The 16,465-nt window shown below is 40.1% G+C and overlaps 1 protein-coding gene across 6 annotated transcripts in view; it reads right to left on the minus strand.

The window, feature by feature from the left end:
* celsr2 (cadherin, EGF LAG seven-pass G-type receptor 2) overlaps window positions 1-16,465 on the minus strand; it is a 278,596-nt gene that overhangs the window by 38,256 nt on the left and 223,875 nt on the right. For all 6 annotated transcript variants that reach the window (XR_011358468.1, XR_011358469.1, XM_069941787.1 and 3 more), the window contains exons 10-16: window positions 13,987-14,172; window positions 12,437-12,550; window positions 10,895-11,069; window positions 8,663-8,804; window positions 5,736-5,856; window positions 4,169-4,352; window positions 1,179-1,280 (exon numbers count right to left, since the gene is read on the minus strand). Coding sequence is in view for 4 of the 6 variants with exons in the window: in XM_069941787.1 (XP_069797888.1) it covers window positions 1,179-1,280; window positions 4,169-4,352; window positions 5,736-5,856; window positions 8,663-8,804; window positions 10,895-11,069; window positions 12,437-12,550; window positions 13,987-14,172 (1,024 nt within the window). In the remaining 2 variants the exon portion in view is untranslated. The remainder of the gene's footprint in view (window positions 1-1,178; window positions 1,281-4,168; window positions 4,353-5,735; window positions 5,857-8,662; window positions 8,805-10,894; window positions 11,070-12,436; window positions 12,551-13,986; window positions 14,173-16,465) is intronic.

Consider the following 16,465-nt stretch of genomic DNA (forward strand, 5'->3'; position numbering starts at 1 on the left):
GTCCTCAACTACCCACCCCAGCCTATCAATCCCTCAATCCCTTCCTCCTCTACCAATCTCCAAAACTCTAGCCACTGCTCATTTAGCCTTATCCTCAAAACCCAATCAGCATGAACAATACCTTCATATTTTAATTCCCTGAATCCTTTTCCAACTCCTGATCATGTCAGCCCACCCCCTACCATTGCCCATACACGAATCATCCTGATCTTACCCTGGAACCAATCATAATTCTATCCCTTTGCCATGACTATCCTCAAATGCCAATTCTCAGACCCACAACTCCCCATTGCCATATTTTATCTTCAGTTTGTAGTCCCTTCCAATTGAAGATAGGCCTCAGTCCTTCATTTTATTGCCCATCCCTAGTGCAGAATCCTCCACTCTCCTTCTCCACCCGAGATTTAGTTATAGATAGATACAGAAGGGATACAGAACCTTTAGCCCACTAGGTACACATCAACCATCAGACTACACGTGCCATTGAAGGAAACAGATCACATCATTCCAAGTACTGGACAAGGAATTACGGTAAAATCCCTGGTATCCAGAATTCAAGAAATCAGGAGCCTCAAGCAATCAGAAAAAAAAAAAAATTTTAAATGTAAAATAAATAAGAATAATATGAGTTTAAAATTATAAAACTAAATATTTCTGAAGTAACACATAAACCTTTGAAGATGGGAGCAAATATTCAGCCAGTGGAGTGCCTTGGTCGTGCTTTGCTCATTGCAGCTGTTTGGATAAAATGGTGCCGCCCAGGATGAAGAGCTGGTTGACACCCCTTGCCATTGGGGTGACTCTCTTAAAGTGTCTCCTTACCCCTGCAAGAGGTGCCCCAGTCAGAGACTTTATCTGTAAAGTTGGGTGAGTAGGAGACAATTATCTATAAATTGTTTGTCTTTGGGCGGCTCCATGGAGGGGGAGAAGCCTACAGAAGCAACGGTGGTTAAATGTTTTCAAAGAATTAAGTAAAATGCTTTAAAGTTTGTTTCAGTGTAAGTACAGTACAGTATTTTGTCTTTTAAATTGTTTATTCTTAATGCAGGTGAATTAGTTAAGCATTGAAAGAGTAAGGCTCAAGCACTTATCAGGCTTCTATCAATTCCCCATAGGCACCAGACACCAGGGGTTTTACTGTACTTTGAAGACACGTGAAAATATAATGACTACATTACCCATTGATCCTTTGGGGCAAGGCACAGCAGCAGGCAAACCAAATTTGGTCCTTGGCCACCAAATCCCTGCTTCCATGGCACGTGGGCAACTGTCATAAATCACTGAAAAGAAACAGGTGAAATATTCAGAACTTGAGAAAACGGTGAATATGTTTTCCCCTGTTATGTCAATTAGTTATCTCAATTCAAAACGTGCATACTGGCAAGTGTGGGCTTGTTTCTGTCAGTCATACAGCATCGAAATGGCCCTTCTGCAATTGCCATCCTTTCTGTCCATCTACACCAATTCCATTTGCTGTACTTGCACCTTGTATTGTGTACGACTCTCTGCGACTTTTATACTAATATGGATCTAGATGTTTGGGATGCTGCAGCAATACATTGAACATAGTTTCCAAAAAAAAACTGTTCTAATTAGTATGGTCACTGTCGAGCACGTCGAAAGAACCAAAGACTTGTTGATCCAAACCAAGGCTTTTATTAACTAAAAGATTGGAGCTTATCACAAGTAGGTCGACCTGGTCTGGCTAGGAGCAATCCTTTAAGACCTGCCAGTAGGTGTGGCTACACTCTCAGCCAATCACAGTCATCCTACACTATCACATAGGTGATAAAATCTGTACCATCACAGTCACTGAAAATTGTTCGGCCCTATTGCTACTGTTAAATTGCACAAGTACCTTGTCTCGAATAGTCTAGAAATTCAGTCGTAAAATACATTTTCCCTTTAGTAGTTCCTCATTTCCTGATTTGATTGCACCAGCAACAATAATTTAAAATACCTGGCAAAACACCAGCAATACCCGGCTTAAAAGTACATTCCTACAGCAAAATTAGTGGTTTGGATGTTGCCTAAGGTTACAACAGGGTCTACACCATCTGTGAAAGGCTACAAGGGAAGAACAGATGAAATTTAACTCAGACAAGTATGAGGTGATGCATCTTGGAAGTTAAACCGGGGCAGGACATGTGCAGTGGAAGGCAGGGCCCTGGGAAGCACTGTTGAACAGAAAGACAATGAACAAAGCTCCCTGAAAATGTTTTCACTAGTTGAGAGCTAGTAGAGGTTTGAGGAAGCGAACTACAGGGCAGAAGGGGTATATGAAATGATAGTTATTTGTTGATGCTGTTACACAGGAAGCACTGCAATTGATTTAGTTACACCATGCACTGGAAAAACTAAAATGGATCTTTTACACTGGACAATGAAGATTTTGCTTCCTCAACACTTTTGAGTGCATTTTATGGATTTTGGGCTGCTGATCACAAAAATCACCTTAAAATTCTTCTGTCACATAACTAGTTTTGTGATTTCCTGTCATATTTTAACTCTAGTAGCAAGCTGTTTTTGGTCAGTCCAAGGATATCTTGGCATGCACCCAGTTCAGGTGCTTTGCAAGTATTGTCTTAAGCCTGGGCATACTTAGTCATAAAAAGATGCAAACAGGCTATAAAAGCAGTTCACATTTACAAATGTTGTGCATTTTACCAGGCAATAGCATAGTTAGTGTGCCTAACAATAGCATTTATTGTCTTTAATACAGCAAAATGTTCAACCAATGTCATCAATAGCATGGAAGGCATTTAAAGAAGTTGTTAAGAACGTTCTTGACAACTACAGAGCACCAAGCCACATCCAGCTGATTGACAATATGCTTCAATCATACAAAACCACAAAGTGCAACGTGATTGAAAATTCATTGTCTGCATTCGCACTTGGACGTCTTCCCTGCTGATCTTAGTGCAGCCAGTGACGAACATGGTGAGAGGTCTCACCAGGGACATTGCGTCCATGGAAAAGTGGTAATAGGGCAACTGGAATTCATCAATGCTGGTCGACCATTGTTGAACACTGACATAAGAGGCGTCAGATGCTGAGTACAAATGAAAATCAGCGGCAAAAGAATTTAGGTCACTCGAACGAACGCAACGTGTTAAGCATCATTATGTGATTAAACAACAAAGCCAATCAGAGACTCATTTAAGGACTCTTACTTGTGCACTTTATTGATCTTCTTTGTTCTCTCTGTATAGCAGTTAATTTGTTTACATTTGTTATCTGTTTACAGTTCTTTTATTTGTTTACATGTTTACGCTGTGTGCAGTTTATTTTTTGCACTACCAATTAGTGGTAATTCTGCCACACCTGCAGGAAAAAGGAATCTTAGGGTTGTATGTGATCTGATGTATGTATTCTGACAGTAAAACTGATATCTGAAGTATACCTGCACAACCGCCACAACTAGTGGAGTTGTTCTAGTGAACCGGTGCAGACTCGAAAGGCCGACATGGCCTGTTTCTGCTCCGTAAATGGTTATATGGTTAAATGTGATAAATTCAATAAAAGTTAATTTAATGTTAATTCAACTTCCTAAGTGATACAGCAAATCTGAAATTATCTTTGTGTTCAGATTGAAGTTGTTTAACATAATACCCATTTTAAAAAAAAACAGGAAGCAAACCTTTTGAAAAATGTTGTCATCCAGTGTATTCTCACATTACATATAATCTTTCCTTTCCTCTTCCTTTCTTACATGGTATATGAGACTTAGTGCAAAATGAAATATTCTAACTCATTCATCCTGGTTCAGACACTGTGCTACTTAATAAAGATTCTTCAATTTGTTTGGTTATGAAAAATATGCACTTTCCTAAGGCCCCAAATTGCCTGGATTGGATCAAAATTACTAAACAAAATACAAAACTGGCATGCTTTGTGGGTGACCACAAGTTTAAATGAATTTAGTCCAATAGATGGAAAGAAAAAGCACTCGCCTGTTCCTGCTTCCCAAAACTGATTCCAAGTACCACGCTCCTTTTATTTGGGTACAAGATAAAACACGTAAGCCAGGAAAATGAAAAAGGTTTTCTGGTCCGATATACACCTGCCACTTGTTTCTTATTCTGTGATTGTAACTCAATGTGTCCCGTTGTTCCAGTGTGCAAACTCTGCTACTCATTCCAAATAATCTAGTGACACATGAACGTACCTTCACAACCATTGGTGAAGACTTCGGCAAAGGGATTGTCGCAGCGATCGCACTGCCGTCCGATTACACCAGGTTTACACTGGCAATGTCCCGTCTCCGTGTCACATGAGCGAGAGAGGGAACCAATGGAATAGCAGTCACATGGGAAGCAGGCTTCGCTTCCAGGAGGCCAATAATAATTTTCCTTAATAAAAAGGAAATATTGTTACTTCGCAGTCGGCCAAACACCACACAACATAGGCGATCAGATTTCCCTGTTCCTTATTTCTCTCTTGATATTTTGAAACAGTGGTAAGAGCCGACCAATTCCAACGGAGCAGTGAATAAAACCATTCAGATGGTCTTTTGCACAATGCATAGTAAAATTCCAGAAGTGCCTTTTGTTGAGTCAATCTGAGTATCAATACGGATAAGAAGAATGTGGACCAGGAATGACCACCCTCCACAACAATACACTACACAACAACTCTGTAGTGGAGAAGGTGGAGAGCACCAAGTTCCTTGGAGTTCATTTAATTAGTGACCTATCGTGGACAAACAACATCTCCTCATCTTATCAGGAAGGCACAATGGTGACTTGACTGCACTTCCTGAGAAGATCGAAGGGCACGAGGCTACCAGCCACCATCATGTCAATTTTATCTTGGAGCTCTATTGAGAGCAACCTGGCCGGCTGCATTAATGTGGTATGGTCACTGCAGAGAAAAGGATCAGGGGTAAATCAATAGAACCATAAGAGTGGAAGAGAGGATCATTGGAGTCTCCCTCCTCACCATCGACATGACCTACCTGGATTGTTGTCTGAAAACCATTGAGGATCCATTCCACCCCGCACACAGCATCTTACAGCTGCGCCCATCAGGGAAGAGATACAGGAGTATCAGAGCCTGCACCACTAGGCTAAGGAACAGCTTATTCCCAGACAGTGAGAACGATGAACAACCAAGGGAACTGTTCACACTAACCATCTGAGACTCTCACATTCATGAAACAAATATTTATTTGTATAGACTAAATACTTGCCCTGCATATGTATTGTTTGTCTGTCTGTACGTGTAATAGATCTAGTTGTACGTCAGAGTGTTTTTGCACTGAGAATTGGAGAATGGTGTTTTGTCAGGTTGTACTTGTGCATTCAGATGGCAATAAACCTGAGTTGAATTGACTTGAGTAGACTTGCTAATTTTGCCATGCTGGATTCAGGAAAGATGCCAAGGTTTCCTGACTTTTGATGGAAATACTCCATATGGGAACTAAACTTGTGGGTCAGCTGGGGAACTAGCATTCTAACATCTCACATAAAGAAAAACTGACTAAGAAGGTTGATCAAATTGGCACCACAAAGATCTAAATATCCCCCCCCCCCACCCCATATTAGCTGTATGAGGTCACTATGCAAACACGAGAAGGCTATTTCAAATATTTACCTTAATTGTGGTGACAAACATGTAGTCTGGAAGAGAATATGAAGCCCAACTTTAATCTACAACTACTTAAGTTACATAATTCTTCAGTTGTGTCAAACTTATTGTAGCCAGGTGTAAATTACTCAGGTACCATTCCTCACCTTGCATCTGCACTCTCCAGAGGTTTTGTTACAATCAGGATCAAACCCATTCTTTATATCACAATTGCAAGGTCCACACATAGGATTCCCCCACCATCCTCTGGGGCATGGTTGATCGATCCTACATGCAGAAGATTGAAATTTATGAATCGTCACCAAACAGACTGCAGATACAAAGTAACATCCCATAAAGAATATCTTGTTTGAATAAAAGCCCAGCAATGAAATTGGGCAATATTCTATTTCCTTTGTAACTACAGAAGTCACTCAAGGATATTCTATACAGATATATCCCCTGTGGGATAAGATTTCAGGAAATATTTTAATGGCTCGTGGTCTGTACTTGCTAACGTACAGATGGATGAGGGCTGAAAAGCCTGAGCAGAATGGATATGACAAGGATATTTCCCATGGGATGGGAGTCCAGGGCACAACTTCAGGATAACAGGGTGTCAATTTAAAACAACTGCAGTAACATTTCATCAGTCAGACGGTCTTGAGTCGGTGGAACTTGTTGCTAAAGATGGCTGTGGAAGCGAGGTACTTGGGTGTATTGAGAGGTATTTGATTAGTCAAGAGTTACAGAGAGAAAGCGGGAGGGGAAGCAGGGCTGAATGAGTGGATGGATCTGGTAATGATAGAAAGGTGGAGCACTCAATGGGCCATTTGGCCTCCTTCTGCTCCTTTTTCATGAGCATTGTCAGAACCACCACTTAATATCCATCTCTACATGCCCATCTTAAACAAATTTGTATGGTGAGGATGCAACTGAGAGGATTGCTAGCAGTAGCAGTGATAAAAATGAGTCCAGACGGTGTTATATTTATTTTTTTTTGTCTACCATGTTTAATAAAAAGATTGAAAAAGAAATACTGCCCTATAAATGCATTAGGGACAAAAGAAAATTTTGCCTTTGATTCTCAAGTCAAAAACAGTGCGTTTAGCTGATGCATGGCCACTCGTCTTAGCTGTGGTGTCATCACTGCATGCAAATAGACATGGACCTCATGTAAATATTTAATCCAAAGAAGTAGGCTAATATTTGCCTGGGTGGGCAATATTTTTAAATTATTAATCAACAACCTACTCTAACCTAACTTAGCTAAACTAAATTAAATTTATATATAGTTATCCAACTTTATGCACAGGTGTGTGTGTGTGTGTGTGTGTGTGTGTGTGTGTGTGTGTGTGTGTGTGTGTGTGTGTGTGTGTGTGTGTGTGTGGAATACCCCAAGACTCTACAGCTCAAGGCTCAATTCTTGAAAGACAGTTCCAAGTTTAAAGTTCAAAAATTTGGCGATGACACGTGGGCCTGAGATTGATGCGACACGCAGGCTTTAGATGGTTGAGGCACGCAGGCCTGAGATAAATGGTGAGTCACACAGGCTTTAAGATGAAGTTAGCAAATCCTGAAGTGGGTGAAAGAGACTGGGGGGGGGGGGGGGGGGTGCTGACCGAATGTGAATTAGTCATGACACCCTGGTTGAGGTGCTTCAGAGAAATGTCCTTCTTTTAGACGAGTGCCTTCTGCTGCAATTAAGACCCTTTTCGAGTAGAGTTCAGTATTTCTTCTGCAACTTTAAAACCCTTTACATAGCTCAGCCGGTGGTCTCTCATCCCTCTAGAAGCAAAAGGAGGAAATCTGACATAATTTCAAGTGGGTGCCTCTTTCCCACAATGAGGCTGAAGAGCTGTTTACTCTTGTGCTGCTTCCTTAAAGTGGCCTTTTGAGCAAAATGTGTCTTGTCTTTTCAAAAAGCTGGCCACATGGTCTCCGCCCCTGGATTCTCCAGGGCTGCTCCCCTTCACTCTGCAAATGTGTCAACTTTTTGGAACATGCTGTCTTCAAACCCTGCTGCTAATTCACAGTCACCTTTCCAAGATCTGCAGGCTTTTGGTAAATCTGTTCTCTTAAACGGACAGTCCCACACATTAAAATGAACTGAAAATAGGAGAATGTCACAAGCAGAAAATCAAATAGTGGTAAGGAGAGGAGACCCAGAAAGGTTTCCTCCATGTTCATTACTGACACTTACATTATTTTTCTTAATGTCAGGTGAATTCAATTAAATTTACTTTCTAATGTGAATTCCTCTTTCTGGATTGTTGATCCAATAATTTAGCCACTTCGCCATCACAACAAGCAATGGGAAGAGGATTACAGCTTTTCCATCTGAAATTGCATGCCTTTTTTCTCCCTTCTGCCTGTTAAGCTGGGACATCGTTCTCAGTCAAGTCTTCAAAGACAAGCTGCACAGTGGTTCTTCACACAACAGCCAAGTAGAGACTAATTTTTTATTTTTACTTCCAACACAGTAGAAGCTGATTCTGGCCATCGAGACCCAATTGCACCCAATTAACCTACATCCACAGATGTTTTAGGAGGGTGGGAGGAAACTGGGGCACCTGGGGAAAACCCACAGAGGTCACGGGGAGAATGTACAAATTCCTTAAAAACAGTGCCGGATTCGAATCCAAGTTGCCGGCATGCAAACAGCTGCACTAACCATGCTACCTTACTGGCAAAGAACTGGAGAAAACTAGTCTGCTCCCTTGCATAGGTCCTGAGTGGTCAGAGAAGGATTTATTTAAAGACATCTCAGTGAAGGACCATGACAAAATGACTGGATGAAATCGAGGTTAAAGAATCTGTTATCTTATCTTAATTCATCGGGCTGTTAGAAAATACTTCAAAAACTTTTGTCTGTTCATCTGGAATGCTGGATAATACTGGAGACATCATAAGCTGATTTTAGAAAGGTATCACGAGGGGTATCTGCTCAGTTGACCCTAAAGAAGTTTATGAATAAAAGGGGCAACATTTAAGAGTATAATTCATTAAATTTAAATAAAGTGCCGCTGTTATAATAAACACCTGGGGATTAAGATGCCAGCTAAAACAACAATGCAACTTAAACACTCCTTACTTGTTTTCGCAGTATTGCCCAAAGTAATTCTCGGAGCAGTCGCAAGTGTAGCCATGTGAAGAACTGGGTTTGCGGCTGCACACGGAGAGATGTTCGCAGGGATTGAGGGAACAAACATCCTTGCATTCCTCACCATAATAACCTAGAAATTATTGGAGATTATCTACAATTGCTTTGATTTTTTTTAAAAAAACAAGCATTTTAAATAGAATCACACTGAATATGCACACCAGATAATTAAGATTAACGACCCAAGCTGTCCTCCTTAACCCACACATGGAATAATCTTCAATTCTCTTCTTTGTCATTTGTTAATCTGAACTCCACTTATACACATTTATGTGTTCATCGAAATAACAAATAATGTCCATTTTCTCAACACCCTTCTGACTTCTATGCTTGGCTCCACGGTGAGTCCAGCTCTGCTCTTTCAGACAGTCTATTTATGTCTGTCCTACCAAAGCTTTCCATAGTTACAAACAGAACTCCTCCACCACTCTTAAGAATTGAGAGTCATGGTGAACTGGCACTGGAGAAGACCTGAGGCCAGCATTCCTTAGCCACGATCAAATAGGGCAGGCTCAAGGTGCTGAGTAGCTTGATTCCTCCTTCGATAATCTTGAGTTCTCAGCCTCATTTTATGAGAAGTCCTTTCTGGAAATATATAGTTATGGTTTCATTTCAACAAATATACTTCAGTAGAAAATTATTTTATAAAAGGATAGCCAGACTCCTGTGTACAGTGTTATTGCTTGACTGGTAATAAAAGCATCCAATTTGAATTAACACTGAATTTCATCTTAGGTAGTGGGAACAGTCTCTGTCACTGCAATGTATTGTTCTTGAATATAAGAATACAGTGTGATTTCCTTTCTTAAAACTGCACAGAGTGGATTTTAAGGAATTAGAGATGAAGCATGGTGGATTCCAACATGTGGAGTAGCAATGCATTTATTTAATCACAAAACAATGGCTGAACCATGAGAGTTTACAGAAATGCACCCAGTGATACAATACTTGCTCCTTGGAGAAAATTTAATATCCGAGGTTCAAAAAATTAGATTATCAGAAGAATTTTATGTGAATTTCCATTTGTGTAGAAAGTGTATTATTAAAAAGATCTGATAAATTTGTTCCAAGATGAGACAATTGCAGGACAAGAGGAAATTGACCATTCAGTTATTTTGATTATTCCCTCTTTTTTTTCCCCAAAACGTGGCAATGTTACGGTTAAATGTTCAGATAGGGAAGTGTCTGGAACTACCAGTCCAACAGACAGTATTTGGACTTGCCATTGATAAAACATCCATGGATTAGCAATGAAAAGAAAATTTTCAAGTTTCACATTTTATTTTCATCACAATTAAAAATTCAAAATTGATTTGGTTTCCACTAATCAATCCCTTCACTGAAGTGAGAGAAGAAATTCCTCCCCAATTCAATTCTTTTCGCTGACTCTATTCCCCAGATTCTAAATTTCCATACAAAAGGATGCATCTTCTCAGGATTTATTGCTGCACATTTCATTCCTCCAAACTTCACTTCATAATGTAACCACTTCATATCTATAATTAATCTTGTGAAAATTCTTTGTAATGCTGCCATGGCATACATATTCTCTACAGAATGGCTTCAAAACACTATTAGAACAGGAAAAGACTCTGGTTGATTCAATTGAACAAATAAAGGGTTAATCAAATATGATTATTTTTCAATCCCTAAATGAAAAAAAAATAAGTGGTAAGAACATTCACGTTATTCAGCACAGCATTTTTTATTTCTAATTTTATAGCTAACATAATGCAAATATTATTCCTTGTAATATATGCATCTCACCAGTCAAGGAGTTCCATAACCAATTTGATTGGACACTTGGAGTTCTGTCAAACATTGTTCAACAAAGTGGATTAGTGTATTAGTGGGTTGATGGTTGGCGCAGATTAAGTTGGCCAAAGCGCCTGTTTCCTATGCTATATAAATCAATGACTCTAAAGTCAGTGAAATTCAATATTAGCTCATTTCAGTGAACATGTGCCCAACTTCATGCATTATTCTAAAGAGAAATGTAACAACCTAATGATACCCATATGTTGAACAGTGCCCATAGAAACATTTCTGGAAACTAAGTTGATAGTCTTTGAGATGTGAAATGTGAAAAATCCCTTTGTGTGTTGAAATATGCAGAAAATGCTGAGCTTCTGAATGACCCCATTACTGGATCCTTTTCCTTACCTGGGTCACAGCTACAAGAGTAGCTACCCCAGTCATCACTGCAGTAGCTGTTTGTCGGGCATGGGCTGGAGTCACAGGGATCAGGAATGCTGCAACCTCTCTCCACATTTATCTTCTCAGCATGGTTTATATTCAGGGCCACAGCTGTAAGAGGTGTCTCACCAATTCGAACCCCCTGAGGAATGAACAGCAAATTTAGAGAGGTGCACTGAAGCAACAAACTCAGGTGCATCACCATCTGTTTGACATCAGCCTCAGCACAGAAGCATTACAACTATATATTGTTTTCTAATTTCCACACTTGGGATCACACTGAAGTACCAGCTGGATTTAATTTCAGTAGCAGCTGTAAACTGTAATTTTGATAAATGAAACCAGCTGCTTAAGGAAACCATCTAACTTTCATAGCCACATAATTCTATTGGAATGAAGAGATGTTAGTATAGCAAACACAGGCATGGAGCATCGATCTCCCAGACAGATGGGACCTGCTTTCGTTTCCCAGGAAGCAAAGGTTTTCACAAACACACTCATCTAGGCCAGCTCTATTCAGTTCTGACAGGATACCAAATCACAGCATTCTAGTTTACAAGGAGAAGCAAGTGTCACGCAGAAGTACATCTTGACACTTCATTCGAAGCCTCTACAAATCTTCTACGTGGCAACACATTTGGCATAGTGGTTAGTGCAATGCCTTTACAGCACCAATGATCAGGATTGGACCTGGGTTCAAATCCCACGCTGTCTGTAAGGAGTTTGTACATTTTCCCCATGCCTGCGTGGGTTTTCTCCTGGGGCTCTGGTTTCCTCCAACCCTTCAAATATGTACCAAGGTATAGGTTAACAGGGTGTAAATTGGGTGACACAGACTTGTAAGGCCTGTTACAAGTCTAAATTTAATTTTTTTTTAAATGAATATTTAAAAAATGACCAGGAACTGTAACCCTGGACCTAAGGTGTTTGTGCAGGGACACACACACACACACACACACACACACACACAAGTGAAGAGAGAATGAGAGTTTGAGAGTTTAGTGTTCAACTCTAAGGTCCAATTTAAACACAACTGACCTCTTTTCTAAACATCTGCATTTGAATTCCATTAGGGCTAGAGGAGATGCACCAAATCAAAGGAATTTTTACCTTCTAAACCTGAGCAAGGTTGGTCTGTTGCCATTTTGGGACTCATTGCCAAACTCAACAAAGAGATGAGATGAATCAGAAATCTTCTGGGTTTCCAGTACTCTGTCCCACAATAGTTAAAACACAGAAGTACTGGAGCAACTCCGCAGGTCTCGCACCATCCAAAGGAAGTAAAGATATATAAGTGATGTTTGGGCCTAAGTCCTTCTTTAAAACACTTCTGTTTTATACCACAGTTGCTACCTACCAAGTTTTCATGGGTAGGTGTCCATTGGACATTATAATACTGAACGAATTTCATAAAAACATTCTTACATAAGAGTGTCTGGTTAAATAAATGCCTGAAGCCTATTCCATTGAACACCACAGAGTTGGCAACCACCCTGGTCTTTCCTGTACCTGCATACAACCTCGAAAGCCACGAAGGATGGTGCCATTGTTGCCTGAGATTCCGCCAATGCTGACCATTTTTAGCTTCAGCCCGTGCAGCTCATTGCCAATTTCCGCCATCGTCTGTAAAGTGGATCAAATCAGAGTTCAGCAAGCAAATCATGATTGAGGTTTTGAAAACTGTCCAATTATTGGCTCTTGTTACACTTGAGCTTCTATTCACAGTTGACAGTGCTCAGATGTTTTCTTTGTACAATTTCAGACCTTGAGGGGATTCATGAAACCTACAGCATAGTGCCTGTCTAGGCATGAATTTGCATTGGGACACACGTCATGAACAAGGCAGTGGGTTTCTTGGTTTAAAAACTTCCAGAATGCTACATAACATGAAATGGAGCTCCCACAAACTGACCAAGACTGTCCATGTGTCAAGTCAGGTAGCTCAGAGATCAGAAAGTCAGAGATGTTTTCAAATTCTCAATCACCCTTCTGTTATTCATGTTGACTTCGGCCGGGGTGGGGGAGGAGAAGAAATTATGCTACATCTGTGCCAAATATTTATTTATCCACTTATTTTATTGATGTCAGTCATTTGTTTAATATCAGGACTGTAAAATTCTTCTACCGGGCAGATTCAAATTTCCTGATTTAAATTTTTTTCCCCCTGGATGTATGTTGATGGAGAAGGATCAGGAAAACACATTTTCCAAAGTCACAGGCACAGAAAACTGAGCAATCATGATGGCCTGGCCCACAGCATTAAATTTAGAGGCAGAACAATGCAGGAGATGGAAGCGCACGATGGAGGGAGAAACCTGATCGGGGGAGAAATGAAGAACGCAAAAGATGTGAGCAATCATTGCTCTTTTTAATGGGTTATTGGGAGTGCTGGCGTATGGATACACAATTTGTATTTACTTTGTAAAAGTGCCCAGTGATCTAAAGAGATAAATGACTTGGTTCCACAAAAAAAAGTATGAGAATCGCCACACCTCTATGGAGTTTTATCATGATAATGTTGACTTAATTTATTTATTGTCTGCCCTCTATTGAAAGCAATTACTTATCCTGGGGATAATGAGATCTATCAGTTATGCCGTCCCTGATATCACCTCACTTCATTGATCGTTTCTCAGCCTAGAGACTATAAATATATTTGATTATATATATTTGATTATTCATCTTACAAGGCAACAGAAAGAGAACCGAGTGCCTCCTTCTTCAAGGCCCGTGCACACACTCCCTGTAAGGATGGGTAGACTATATCGGCTGCAGAGGCCCTCCTGAGACATTCCCCATCCTACTGTCACTCAGGTCGACTTCAATTACAGTCTGTCGCTTCAGAGAGTTCCAGCAATCTCAACTGTCCCCTGAGTAGTTGAACACTGAGCATGCCTAGCCTCCAGCCCAGTTCCATATTTGAAGAATATATTTACTCAAAGAGACATTAGAGAAGTTCTCAACATGGAAATTATCGGAATATATTTACTGACGTAGTTCAAACCTATTAACAGTAAACCTTGTCATTTGAAACATCTTATCTGACCAGCAGCTATTACCTGATGATGCCCGTAGTCTATCGACATACGAGCTGTATATCTGATTTCCATTCCATCTTTGTAACTTCTAAGTTCCAGCTGCAAATGGTGCCAATCACCATCGTTCACTTTTATTTGGTCCATCGTCAGTGCTGTGACATGGCTGCTCGACCGATACACATTTAGCATCACGTTACCCTCACTCAGCTGAATAAAGAGTGATATCACTGTTAGAAATACTGGTCAAAGCAAAATAAAGAAGCAACCATCATCACAGACAAAAAAGAAAAATTGCACTTAGGGAAAGGATAATATCTAATGATACCAACAGTCTTTGGTCACTTCATAGTGATGCCCGCAAACAAGGCAATGACGAAGAGGCCCAGGGGAAGGAAAGGGAGAGAAAATAGGATGAGAGTATGATGCAACAGAGAGATGGACAGAAAGGATACAGGTATAAGGAGGGTAATCAGACACTCCTTCAATATTGCACTGCCACCTGCCTTTTGCGCTTTGGATTCTGCAGTGGGTCGAACTCTTAGTGGCAAGAATGTGATCAAACTGGTTGCACATGAGATTATGGTTTGTAGTATTGTCTTAACTGGCCTTTAATAATCCATTGGGAGTTGGATTGGGGCGGGAGAATGTATGGCTAGAGCATGTTTCTATCTTCTTCTAATAATCACTGAGAAAAGAAAGTGTGAAATGGATTTAATGGATGTGTGGGCTTGCCCAATAGCATCTTTCCAAATGCTGAAAAACTTTAAAACCCGGGTCAAGCCCTTGGCTTCTATGGCAATCTCAACAGATTGATTGACAGCATTTTCTGACGCAGTTTAAGAAAATTGGCTCAGAGTCCTCCAGATGAAGCAAAAGCAATAGCCAGGTACCCTTCCCTAAAGAGAGATGATGCTTCGAAAGAGTGTATCTCCAATAAGGAATCACATTGCCACTGGAATGTTTACTGGATGTTAGGGTTTGCTTTCTTTGCTATGCTAACCAGGTGCTACGTGTAGTGCTAATGGCCTAACGGTTTGTGAAATTGGGTGAAAATATTTTTAAGGTAATCATGTGGCATTTATCAGACACTTGTGCAATATATAATACCTGGAAGTTTCTCACCGAGCCCTCGATACAGAACTTACAGCTGCCATTTTATTGCTATGTTGACCATTCGGAAGTGAGCCATTGCTTAATGAATGTTCTCTGTGGCAAAAACAATATAGCAGCATACGAGATCGTCATTCAAATATGAGGATACACAAGCGAGGGGAGAGAACGCACTCCCCAGTATGTCTGGGGCACCCTCACATGAGGAACTGTAAGTAGATACAAGCCATTGTGATGTGTGGACTCATCGAGGGGTTAGAGATCACAGTATCAGTGAAGCCTGATGCTTAATTCATGGATGAATGCTGTATCTCTGACACTCCCATTTAAAAAGGCGTCATTCCAGTGGCACAGCTTGGGGGTAGTTACTGGAGAGAAAGCTCTTTTAGACAGGCTTTTTGAATAATCTGCATCTCAAGGGAGCTGGCAGAAAGGGCACTTGGAATCACAAGGAGTGCATACCCTAACCATTTATCATGATAATGTTGGCCACATGCTCATCTTCAAAAAAATGATTGCATTCAGAATTATACTGAGAACCACTTTCAGATTGCAAAGACTCAAATAGAACAAAAGTTTGAAGAATAATGCAGTAGGTGGTTTGCACTGAGAACGAGATTGTTGATCTTTTAGTTAATAAATTATGTACAGTTAGATTTGTGGATAACGAAACATTTTAGAGTGAAATCCCTGGCATCCGGCACTTGCGGGGATTGGTAAATGCTGGATAAGTGAATTTTCCGGTTGCTTGATATTGTTTGATATTGAGTGGCAAACTAATCTCACTAATTTTAAACTTCACTATTTTTGACGTATTTATTTTCTGTGATTTTTTTTGTTGGTTGCTTGAATTCTGGATAACAGGGGTTTTACTTTTCGAAGTTATATCTTCAAACACATCTCCAAACAAGTTATATTCTACAAACATATCGAGGATTAAAACATCCATAACTCTTCCAGGAGAGATTGCTGTAATTCTGTACATCCTGCCTGAAGCAAACTCCATAATTGTAGAAAGTGCTCAAAATGTCAAAAGGTGAAATATTAGGGGTGGCTTCAAACTGTATTTATCTGAACCCTGTGCATTGACTTATCACGACTGTATAAGAAAAACAATCTTAAGATTTAGTTTTGCAATATTACAAAATCTTGAGTTACTAACACAGATAAATTCTAATGCTATAAACATTTATTCTTTCAAAATGTCAGCAATAGACTTGTGCTTCCCAGATGCTGATATTTAATCTGGAACTTGCTTTACAAGTTATCTTTCCTGACCTCAGGATATCTCATCTGACGTTTTTTTTTGTCAGAAGGTGTTCTATGTCAGATTGCAGGAAAATACAGCAGCAAATGGTCACAGATGAAGTGTTCAGGTGGTGATGATCAG

This window comes from Narcine bancroftii, chromosome 5, assembly GCF_036971445.1.
Source record: "Narcine bancroftii isolate sNarBan1 chromosome 5, sNarBan1.hap1, whole genome shotgun sequence".
NCBI lineage: Eukaryota > Metazoa > Chordata > Chondrichthyes > Torpediniformes > Narcinidae > Narcine > Narcine bancroftii.